Source organism: Galeopterus variegatus, unplaced genomic scaffold (genome assembly GCF_000696425.1).
Source record: "Galeopterus variegatus unplaced genomic scaffold, G_variegatus-3.0.2 Scaffold6, whole genome shotgun sequence".
In the NCBI taxonomy this organism is placed as follows: domain Eukaryota; kingdom Metazoa; phylum Chordata; class Mammalia; order Dermoptera; family Cynocephalidae; genus Galeopterus; species Galeopterus variegatus.
In genome coordinates this window covers 1,121,868-1,134,496 of record NW_007726117.1, presented here as the reverse complement: position 1 = coordinate 1,134,496, position 12,629 = coordinate 1,121,868, and the positions used below count along the sequence as shown (strand labels likewise).

Here is a 12,629-nt window from a genome sequence, read left to right as displayed (position 1 = left end):
AAACACCAGTGTAAACAATAGACAAAACCCAGAGCCCAGCCCATGAATAAACGCCACAAGAGGAGAAGTTCAGTGCGTTTACCCCTTGTTAACGTTCTTGTCGTCATCCACCCACTGGATGTGGATGTGCTCTTGGGGATCCTCTGCATCTGCCTTCCCACAGGTGATAGTGAAGTCCTTCATCTCTCTCAGCGCCTGCCTCAAGGAATCCATGTTTTCTGCAGTGATCTGGACCATAACGCCATCTAAGAATCAGCACCGAGACAGTACAGATGGAAACAATGCAAAGCCAGGAGGCGGGCAGATGAAACACAGTGCCTGGCATCTACATAGCAAATCTCTCTGAGTTAAATGTAAAACTTCGCTCTGCTCTCCAAAGCTGACAGATACAAAGAGGTTTTGCTCTATGAGCTGAACCTCTTACTGAAACAGTGCTGTGAGGAGCAAGTGCCAAAATAGGTTCTGCTTAAAACACTTGCCTATTGATTTCACTTCACACACAACTAAGAGTTTCTTCTCATACTGCTCAAAAGGAAAATTTACACATGGTCACATTCTTCTTCTGGGCTCACAGAACATTTAGCTCCTATTTCCACTCCCGCATTTATCTTGCTCAGATCATATTTATTTGTTTGCATCTCCATCTTTCTCATCTTACTGTGTTTGCCTGGCATGGAGTGAATGCCCTATAAACTCTTGTTAAATAAATTACTGAATAAAGTATACTAGTGGGCTTGGAGATAAATTCATTTATTGACTAGCAATAAGGCAAACCTATCACAGTTTCATATGGGCTATCATATAGCCAACAGACGATAACGATTTTTCCGTTGCTACATACCTGAGTCAAAGGCAAACACTGAAATTGAGGGTAAAAGCTGTCACATGCTGAGCAATTACTCTGTTTCACTGACACAATTTTGTCAGCTGAAATAATTTCTAAAGAGCCTCAATAAAAGTTTCATAAATAGGCAGCCAATTGCTCTACTAAAACACACAGAGAAATGCAAGACCCAAGGAATTCCCAACCCGGAGACACACAGCTTTTATACACATTGCTTTGCATTTATAAGGATCTGTATCCATCCAATCTATCATTTTAACAACATTTGAAGGGTGTTTTTAAAGACATGATTTCAACTATAGTCAGCATTTGATCATATAGGCATTGCCTTGGGTTGAATGTCCTCCCAAAACTTAATTCCCACTGTAAGTGCTGAGGGTGGGAAATCCTATTATGGTAATTGAAAGGTGGAGCCTTGAAAAGGTGATTGGATTGTAGGACCATGCTGTAGTGAATGGATTAAAAATGGTGGTCAGGGGTGTGGTTCTGAGGGCTTTAAAAAGACAGTGAATGAGGAGGTTGGGCTCTCACTCACTCTGCTCTGCCAGTTTTGCAATGTGATACCTGCCATCACTGTTGCGACCACTAAGACCTTCACCAGATGTGTTCCCTTTGGACTTTAGACTTCCCAGCTTCAGAAACTGTAAGCAATAAATTTCATTTTCTTATAAATCACCCAGTTCCAAGTAATTTTGTTATAAGCAACAGAAATGGACTAATACAGGCATTAATTAGTCACTTTAGACTAATTTGGAGATTTCTTTTAACAGCATTTTTCTGCTTTGTAGTCAGAGTTGTGAAATTTAGTTGTAAAATATTAATGCACTCTGTGCTTCACTCTCTGGTTTTTTGTTTTTGTTTTGGCAGCTGGCCTGTATGGGGATCCAAACCCTTGACCTTGGTGTTTGTTGTAACACTGCACTCTAACCAAGTGAGCTAATCAGCCAGCCCTCACTGTTTTATTAAATTTGTCAAAAAAGGAGACCAAAGCCAATATCTGTAGATATATGTAAGATTATCTATGTATTTCAATTAACACACTCGAATCCAGCCCTCAAAAAGGACTGCTTTTAGGGTCTTGGAGTGAGTTACTGTGGAAATGCTGACCTGTCATCTCATCACATATAGCAGACCATATTTTTCAAAGATGGCCATAATATCTCCTGTCTCACATGCTTTTCTACAGGGCCACCTTCCCATTCCACCAAAAAGAGGAGACTAATTCCTCTCCCTTCTTCCAACACCAGAGTAGGTGGAAGTGACACTGTGTGACTTTTGAGGCTGGGTCACAAAAGGCAATGCAGTTTCTGCCTTGTTGCTGGCACACTCATGCTTGGAGCTCTGAGCCATCATGTAAGAAGTCCAACTATCCCAAGGCTAACAGTCATGCTAAGGAGTACTCCAGTCAACACTCCTAGTCTTTAAATCATCCCAGGCCAGGCTCCAGACATGTGCATGAACAAACCTTCAGATAATTCTAGCTCCCAGCCATTAACCCCAGCCTTCAAATAATCTAACTGAGACCCCAAGCCATCCCTGCACTGCCCTGTCAAGATTCTTGACCTAGAGGAATCAGCAAGCATGATAAAATAGTTGTTCTAAGCATTAAGCTTTGGGGTAATTTGTTATGCAACAGGAGTAATCAGATCAAACTAGAGTGAAGAATAACCAACAAAGAAAATAAATAGTATGTGCCAATTAGCCTTTCATTTAATTTAATTAACTTTATTAGGATATGTGTCACATCTAATTATAGCAAACCAACAGCAAGCACATTCAATTCTGTACCCCAAATGATGGTTACATGATTCTTATAGCTAGGAGGGACTGAACTTTGTCTAAACATTTACATATTTGCACCTATTGATATATCTGAACTCAGACTGCATCCCCTCAGGTACCTTATCCCAGATTTCTGAAAGGCCATCTCTTAGTTTTTACGTCACTGTCTCATGGTATCTCTACTACTTACTCTCTTCTGTAGAGAACTAAGCCCTCTCATGGCAGTTTTAATTTGCTGAAGAGTGAGATGTTACTGAATAAATAATAGGAGTCAGACATCAACAGCAGAAGTGTCAAGGTTTCCCTTAATGTCCCTTGCTTTTTAATTGTATAATTAGAACTGAACTAAAGTATATGCAGTAAACAATTCATTCTTTACCTTCCACAATACTGGACTTAGCAAGGTATCCTGAAGAGGATTTCAGAGCACCACTGAACACAAAGAAACTGGCACCAGTCACTAAAATAGCAAAAGAGATAGTTCAGTGACAGCAGACCCTGAGATGGAGGGACTAGGAAAAATAATAAAGTATTTGTTAGTTAGAAATGCCAAACAACATCATACAGAATTTAAAAAACAGTGAATCTGTTTCCCGCATTATACAAGTAACTAATAATTCTGATGCTTATGATAGCTTTGGGAATGAGGTTTTAAAACACATTCCTCAATTTTGTTTTGTACTTCTTCCGATTAAGAATCAAAGAATCTTACAAGCCAAGAAATTGTAGTAGTAGCGTCCAGGGTTTGGCAAACTACAGCCCATTCGTAAATAAAATTTTACTGGAACACAGCCATATCCCTTCATTTATATGTTGTCTATGGCAATTTTGGCACTACAACTCTAGAGTTGAATAGTTGGTGACAAAGACCCCGCCTACAAAGCTTAAAATATCTGGCCCTCCACAAAACAAGTTTGCTGACTCCTGATCTAATCCATTGATTTCCAGAATTTTTTTAGATCAAATATATTTTGAAGATGAAGATACGTTTGCCAATTATTTTATCTGCCAAGTAATTATTTAAAGGAAAATAATCCCCACCTATTTAAAAGACAAACTCATATCACTACTCTCTCTTCATAAAAGAAAAAATATTTAATTACATTTATGAAAACTTCCACTATACTGTATACTGTATATACTGTATATTTTTCCATCTCTTAAACTGAACTAGGTTAATTCAACTTCCTACATATTGGCCCTACAATATCTCTAACAGGTGGTCATCCAGTCTTTGTCAAAGACTCCTAGTGACAGAGAGCCAACAACAGCACAAAACAACCCATTCAACTTCTGAATAACTCTCAAGGTTACAGGGTGTGCCCTCAAACTGAGCCAAAATCTGGCTCCAACTTTCACCCATTGGTGCTGGTTCTGGCCTTATTTCCACATAATAAAAAAACCTTAAAAATAGGGATAGCTAGTTATCATCCTCTTCCAATCAATACCTTTCCAGTTTAAACATTTATACTTTATTCAAGAAGTCTTCCTTTGACATAGGTCCCAGATTTCTCACAGGTCTTGAATCATCCTCTGGAGACCCTCTACTTTTATAAATATACATATATTAATGATATCCAGAACATGTCTGAATATTCTACATAGAATTGGACTAATAGAGAGCATTGTGGACTTATCATATACTTTACCTTGGATATCACATTTGAATATACTGTATTAAATGTCTTTTATGCCTTTACTGCATGTTCAACTGATTTAAAAAACATAATGAAGACAGTGACCTACTGTAAGTCACTACTTACCTACTGTAAGCCACTGTCTTCGTTATATTTTTTAAATCGGTTGTGCAGTAAAGGCACAAAAGGTATTTAGTACAGAATATTAGAGAAGTGTTTCACAAAACATACTGAAGAAAGCTAGTTTTGGGAGATACTCTGTGGGAAAAAAGATTCATGATCAAATAAATTTGAGATGAGCTAGACACTATCCTCTTTTTAAAAATCGGAATACACATCAGCTTAGTTAAAGGGTCTGAAAAGTCCTGTGGTAAAGAAATCTGTTAAAACTTAAGTCTGAGAAACCTTGTGTTATTAAGCAAAACTTCTTTTTACTTATTTATGTGAACATTTTTTAAAACCACAGAGCCTGAGAAAACACTTTGGGTAATGCCACCTTGAGCAATGGTTCTCAAACACTAATGTGCATTTGAATTACATTATTGAAATGTAAATTCTGATTAGCGGATCTGGGGTATAGATTCTTCATTTCTGACACTCTCCTAGGTGAGTGAGACCATGTTCTGAGTAGCACTGAACCTAGATCTTTTCCTCCAAAGTTCTGTCAACCTATTAATAGAGATTCTTTGGGTGTGGTCATCTAACAAGCTCCAAATCTACCCAAGCACACTTTCACTATGAGCGCCTAGTCTCACCTTCAAATATCAATGCTGGCCCTGCCAATATCAAAATGTTTCCCTCAAGCATAGTGATCCTATGTGCAACTCTGAGTCTAGCTACTTAGGGAGTCAACATAATCCTGGAGAATATACCTGGAAAGGTTGATTAATTAGTTTATGGTCACATATCTAGAAAGTGAGTGTTAGGAGACTGAGATATCCAACTCCCCAAATCCAGTATAATCTTCCATTAATCATAATCTCAACCAGCTCAAATGCTCACCTTTTCTGGGCTGATTGTGAATACTGATAGCCTGGGTCTGATAGTTTCCATCGTCATTCTGTACACACACAAGATGGGAATCTGCCTTTTCATTGAAGCAGGCACCTCCTGCCAGGACATGCTCATTGGATTTGTTCATGGCTTTCATCATCTGCAATCAAAGAAGAGGGTTAACCTTATTCTGAAAAGAATGAGCGTTTTTCTGTGCACCATCTCAAGGACAAAATTAACAGAATAATATTACTTATTAAGGTGACAAAGGGGCTACCAAATAATAAAAACAAAGTAAAAAATCATAGTCATCATTAGTAACAAAGTTAACATATACAAAAATTCCCTGTGCAATTTATAAGTGATTTGTACTACAACCTAAGAACATGACACATTTTCCACTCATTTTCTTTTTATTGCTAAACTGAACTCAAGTAACTAAAATTAGTTTAACAGTAGTTTCTCCTATCCACTGAATTCTCTGAGGATATATACCCTGAAATTCTAAGTCTGAAAGAATGTCTCATATTTAAGTGCATCTGCCTTCTTTTTGAACATCCAAAGGAGTGAGGCTTTCCTCAATGAAATATGAAATTGTTTCTCTATTTTACTAACTTATTTTTGAGATCTTCAATGAAAGACCTACTAATATTTTCCCATGTTATTATCAAAAGATATTTCTGAAACTAACTTGAAATAACTCACTATTTTGTGTCAAGTAAACAAATCTGAACTTACCTTGTTGTTAAACTCCAGCCTCTGACTGAAACAGGTCAATGATAATTTATTTGTCTGCTTTTATTTCCCATTTTTTCTCATGCCACCCACTTGTCCAACTTTCTGAACTTATCCTTTAAAATGTCTTTAATCCTTTAAAAATCTAATCTGAAACTTTTAATTTTGTTTTAGTCCCTTCGTCCTCATATTATAAACTGCAGTACCACAGTGTCCCATTCTTCCTCCAACCACCAATCTGCATTGTCTCTATCCATTTACCTATTCTGAATATTTTATATAAATGGAACTATACTATATGTAACCATTGTGTCTGGCTTCTGTCACTTGGCATAAAGTTTTGAAGGTTCATCCACATTGCAGCATATTACTGAATACTCCATTCCTTTTTATGGTTGAAAAATACTCCATTGTATGTATATAATACAATTTCTTCATCCATTCATGCATTGATTGCTATCTGGGCTGCTTCAACCTTTCAGCTATTGTTAATAGTGCTTCTGCGAACATCTGTATATGTGTACTTATTTGAGTACCTTGTTTTCAATTCTTTTGGGTATATACGTGGGGGTAGAATTGTATAGAAATGGTAATTCTATGTTTAACTTTTTGAGAAGCTGCCAAACTTTTTCATAGTGGCTGAAATATCTTACCAGCAATGTACAAGGACTCCAGTTTCTCCACATGCTCACCAACAATCGTTATTTTCCTTTTTTTTATAGTCATCCAGTGGGTACCAAGAGGTACCTCATTGTGGTATTTTCTTTTTTAATTTTAACATTTATCTGTACACATTTGTGAAGTACAGTGTATTGTTTTAACACATGCATATACTATACATTGATTAGGGTAGACAGCATAGCTTTGTACTCATTAATCCACCACTTCCCCTTTCTGACACCTCCCCTCCCCGCCCCTGGTAACCATTATTCTACTTTCTCCTTCTGTGAGAACCACTTTTTTTTACAAAAAAGTTTTTAAGATACTACATGTGGGGCCGAGCCCGTGGCGCACTCGGGAGAGTGCGGCGCTGGGAGCGCGGCGGTGCTCCTGCCGTGGGTTCGGATCCTATATAAGGATGACCAGTGCGCTCACAGAGCTCACTGGCTGAGCGTGGTGCGGTCGGTCTCAAAAGGGACAAAAAATAAAAAATAAAAGATACTACATGTGAGTGAGATCATGTGGTATTTGTGTTTCTATGCCTGGCTTACTTTACTTAACATGATGGTCTCCAGTTCTATTCATGTTGCTGCAAATAACTGTATTTCATTCGTTACAGCTGAATAGTATTCCACTGTGTATATATACTACAGTTTTTTAAACCCATTCATCCATTGATGGACATTTAGGTTGATTCCATCTCTTGGCTATTGTGAATTATGATGCAATGAACATGGGAGTGCAGGTGTCTCTTCAATATATTGATTTCATTCCCTTTGGATATATCCCCAGTAGTGGGATTGCTGGGTCATAAGGTAATACAATCAATTTTTAGTTCTCTGAGGAATCTCCATGCCCTTTTCCACAATGGCTGTACCAATTTACATTCCAACCAGCAATGTAGGAGAGCTCCCTTTTCTCTGTATCCTTACAAGCATTTGTTATTTTCTGACTTTTTGATAATAGCCACATTAACTAGAGTAAGATGGTATCTCATCATGTTTTTAATTTGCATTTCCCTGATGATTAATGATGTTGAGCATTTTTTCATGTTCCTGATGGCCATTTTTATGTCTTCTTTTGAAAAATGTCTGTCATTGACCCATTTTATAATTGGGTTGTGTATTAGCCCGTTTTTGTGTTGCTATAATAGAATATCTGAGACTGGGTAATCTATAAAGAACAGAGGTTTATTTGGCTCATGATTCTGGGACAGCTGCATCTGGCACAGGCCTCAGGCTGCTTCTACTCATGGCAGAAAGCAGCGGGCAGATGGTGGGTACAAGCAGAGCACATGGTGAAAGGAAGCAAAAGGGGGGGTGGTACCAGGGTCTTTTAAACAACCAGCTCTTGCGGGAACTAATAGAGCGAGATCTCACTCAGGACCCTCACCCCCCAGGGAGAGCATTAATCCATTCATGAGGGATCTGCCCCCATGACTCAAACAGCTTCCAACGCTGTCACATTGGGGATCAGATTTCCACATGAGTTTTGGGGGGACAACACATCCAAACTATATCAGGTTGTTTTTTTGCTGTTGAGTTATTTGAGTTCCTTTTACACTCTGGATATTAGAATCTTGTCTGATGTGTAGTTTGCAAATACTTTCTCCCATTCTGGAGGTTCTCCCTTCACTTCGTTGACTGTGTGCTTTGCTGTGCAGAAGCTTTTTAGTTTGATGTAGTCCTACTGGTCTATTTTTGCTTTAGTTGCCTATGCCTTTGTAGTCTTGTTCAAAAAAGCCCGGTCCACTCCCATGTCATGCAGCATTTCCCCCAGGTTTTCTTCTAGTAGTTTCATAGTTTTGAGTCTTAAGGTTAGATCTTTGATCCATTTTGACTTGATTTTTGTGTACAGTGAGAGACAGGGGTCTAGTTTCAATCTTCTGCATGTGGACATCCAGTTTTCCCTGCATCATTTATTGTAGGGGCTGTCCTTTCCCCAATGTTATTTTTGGCACTTTTCTCAAAATTTTGTTGGCTATAGATGCATGGATTTATTTCTGGGCTTTCTATTCTGTTCCATTGGTCAATTTGTCTGTTTTTATGTCAGTACCATGATGTTTGGGTTACTATAGTTTTATCGTATATTTTGAAGTCAGATAGTGTGATGCCCCCAACTTTATTCTTTTTGTATAAGGTTGCTTTAGCTAAATGGGGTCTTTTGTGATTCCATACAAACTTTAAGATTGTTTTTTCTATTTCTGTGAAGAATGTCATTGGTACTTTGATAGGGATTGCATTAAATCTATAGATTGCTTTGCATTATATGGACATTTTGATAATATTAATTCTTCCAACTGATGAACAGAGGATATCTTTCCAATTATTTGTGTCTTCTCCAATTTCTTTCACCAGTGTTTCATAGTTTCCATTGAAGAGAACTTTCACCTCCTTGGTTAAATTTACTCACAGGTATTTCACTTTTTTGATAGCTATTGAGAATGGTATTACTTTATTCATTTCTTCTTCAGATACACTGTTATTGGCAAATAGGAACACTATTGATTTTTATGTGTTCATTATGTATCCTGCCACTTTACTGAATTCATTTACCAATTCAAGTAATTTTTTGGTGAAGTCTTCAGGGTTTCTATGTATGATCAAGTCATCTGCAAACAGGAATACTTTGAATTGCTCCTTTAGAATTTGCATGTCTTTTATTGCTTTCTCTTGCCTTACTGCACTGGCTAGAACTTCCAGTACTATGTTCAATAAGAATGGAGAGTGGGCATCCTTGTCTTGCTCCAGATTTTACAGGAAAAGCCTTCAATTTTTGTTCATTCAGCATGATAATGCTGTGGGTTTGTCATATAATGGTCTTTATTATGTTAAGGTACATTCCTTCTATACCTACTTGGTTGAGTGTTTTTATCATGAAGGGGTGCTGGACTTTATCAAATGCTTTTTCTGCATCTATTGAAACGATCATGTTTTTTCCTTCATTCTGTTGATGTGATGTATCACATTTATTGATTTGCATATGTTGAGCTGTCTTTGCATCCCTGGGATGAATCCTACTTGATCACGGTGAATGATGTTTTTAACGTGTTGTTAGATTTGGTTCACTAGTATTTTGCTGAGGATTTTGACATCTATGTTCATTAGGGATATTGGTCTGTAGGTTTGTTGTTGTGTGTTTTTTCAGTTTTGGTATGAGGGTAATGCTGGCATCATAGAATGAATTTGGAAGTACTCCCTCTTCTTCAATTTTTCTGAAGAGTTTTAGAAGAATTGGTGTTAGTTCTTCTTTAAATGTTTGGCAGAATTCAGCAATGAACCTATCTGGTCCTGGGATTTTCTTTGTTGGGAGACTTTTTATTACTGCTTCAATCTCATTATTCATTATTGGTCTGCTTAAGTTTCTTAATTCTTCATGAGTCAACCTTGGTAAGTTGTATGTGTTCAGGAATTTATCCATTTCTTCTAGGTTTTCCAGTTTGTTAGTATACAGTTGCTAGCAAACTCACACATGCTGTTTTTTCATCGTTAGACTATCTAAAAGTTTATCAATTTTGTTTATCTTTTTCAAAAACTAACTCTGTTTCATAAATTAAAAAAAAAAAATCCCAATTCATTTTTTTCTGCTCTGATCATTATTTCTCTCATTCTACTAATTTCGGGTTTTGTTTGTAATTCTTTTTCTAGTTCCCTGAGGCATAACATTAGGTTGTTTATTTGAACTCTTTCTACTTTTTTGATGCAGGCATATATTGCTATGAACTTCCCTCTTCAACTGCTTTTGCTGTATCTAATATGTTCTGATATGTTGTGTTTTCATTTTCACATGTCTCCAGGAATTTTTTAATTTCCTTTTTAATTTTCTTCATTGACTCATTCATTGTTGAGGAGCATGTTGTTTAATTTCCATGTTTCTGTACAGTTTCCAATGTCCTTTCTATTACTGATTGCTAGTTTTATTCAGCTGTGGTCAGACAAGATATTGGTATGATTTCAATTTTTAAAAATTTGTTAAGACTTGTTTTGTTATCTTATGTATAGTCAATTTTAGAGAATGTTCCATGTGCTGCTGAGAAAAATGTGTATTTTACAGCTGTTGGATGAATTGTTCTATGAATGTCCATTAGGTCTAACTGATCTAGAGTGATTAACTGTAATATTTCTTGGTTTATTTTCTATATGCATGGATGACCTCTCCTTCGCTGAAAGTGGGTTATTAAAGTCCCTAACTATTACAGTGTTGGAGTCTACTCCCATTAGGTCTAGTAGTATTTGCTTTATATATCTGGGTGCTCTAGTGCCGGGTGTGTATATATTTAAAATTGTTATATCCTCTTGTTAAACTGATCCCTTTATCATTATATAATGACCTTCCTTATCTTTTTTTACTTTCCTTGGGTTGGAGTCTATTTTATATGATGTAAGTATAGCTACTCCTGCTCTTTTTTCATTTCCATTTGCAACAAATATCTTTTTCCATCCCTTCACTTTCAGTCAATGTGTGTCCTGAAAGGTAAACATATTGTAGGCAACATATTGTTGGTTCTTTTTTTATAATCCATTCAGCCACTCTGTGTCTTTCAGTTGAAGAATTTAACCTATTAACATTTTGAATTATTACTGATATATAGGGACATGTTACTGCCATTTTGTTATATTTTTTCTGGTATTACTGTCTTCCTCTACAATTAACTGGTTTTCTCTAGTAGTATCTTTTGATTTCTTTATATTTATTTTTTGTATATCTTATTATAGGTTTTTGTGTTATGGTTACCACGATGCTTACAAAAAACATGTTATAATCTTAACAGATCATTTTAAACTGATTAAAACTTAACATTGATATCTAAGAAAAAAGAAAAAACCAAAGCCAACTCTATGCTTCGATGTCATTCCACCTCCATTCTTTTTGACATTTTGTTGTTTCAAGTTACATCTTCTAATATTGCCTATATCTTACACAATTGTTGAGTTTATTATTATCTTGTGGGGTTTGTCCTTTAGTCTTCACAGTAAGGATATAAGTGATTTATTCACCACGCTTACAACACTGGAACATTCTGAGATTATCTGTTACTTACTTTACTACTGAGTTTTGTACTTTCAAATGTTTTCTTGTTACACTTTACCTTCATCTTCTTTCAGCCTGAAGAACTCCCTTTAGAATTTCTTATAACACAGGTCTAGTGTTGATGAGTTCCTTTAGATTTTGTTTGTCAGGGAATGACTTTTATTTCTCCTTCATATTTAAAGGTTAGTTCTGCCAGATAGAGAATTCTTGGCTAACAGTTTTATTACTTCAGCACTCTGAATATTTCATCCCATTCTCTTCTACCTACACAGTTTCTACTGAGAAATCTGCTGAGAGACGTACTGGAGCTTGTTGAATGCTATGTGTTTCTTTTCTCTTGCTGCTTTCAGTATTCTTTCTTTGTCTTTGGTTTTTGATAATTTGATTACGATGTGCCTTGGGGTGTTCCTTTTTGGACTGAACTTGATTAGGGACCTCTGAGCTTCCCATACCTAGATGCTGTCATTTTTCTCCATACTTAGGAAATTTTCAGCCATTATTTCCTTAAATATGCTTTCTAGATCTCTTCCTTTTTCATCTCCTTTGGGTACACCAATTATGCAGAGATTTCACTTGAAGAAGTCCCATAATTACTGAAATTCTGTTTGGCTTTTTATTATTCTTTTTTCATTTTACTCCCATGATTGGATGATTTCTTATGTTCTGTCTTCAAGCTCACTGATTCTGTCCTCTGTTTGATCAAGTCTGCTGTCATAGCTTCCAGTTGAATTTTTCAGCTCAGATAATTTGTTCTTCATTTCTAGAATTTCTATTTGAAGCAGGTGGGCAGCTGGATGTCTGGGGCTGCATGAATGGCTGGAGCCACATAAGTGGCTGAAAATCTGGGCCTACATGGGCTGGTGGGGCCATGCAAGTGGCCAGGCTAGTGGGATGTGTGGGAGGCTGCAGTGGCTGGGGCTGCATGGGCAGCTAGATGGCCAGGCTTC

The 12,629-nt window shown here is 36.9% G+C and overlaps 1 protein-coding gene across 3 annotated transcripts in view; it reads right to left on the bottom strand.

The window, feature by feature from the left end:
- The window catches only part of ZFYVE9 (zinc finger, FYVE domain containing 9), a 121,065-nt gene that overhangs the window by 12,614 nt on the left and 95,822 nt on the right, over positions 1–12,629 (bottom strand). For all 3 annotated transcript variants that reach the window (XM_008577792.1, XM_008577860.1, XM_008577922.1), the window contains 3 exons: positions 5,266–5,416; positions 3,006–3,086; positions 83–245 (listed from right to left, as the gene is read on the bottom strand). In XM_008577792.1, coding sequence (XP_008576014.1) covers positions 83–245; positions 3,006–3,086; positions 5,266–5,416 — 395 coding nt within the window. The remainder of the gene's footprint in view (positions 1–82; positions 246–3,005; positions 3,087–5,265; positions 5,417–12,629) is intronic.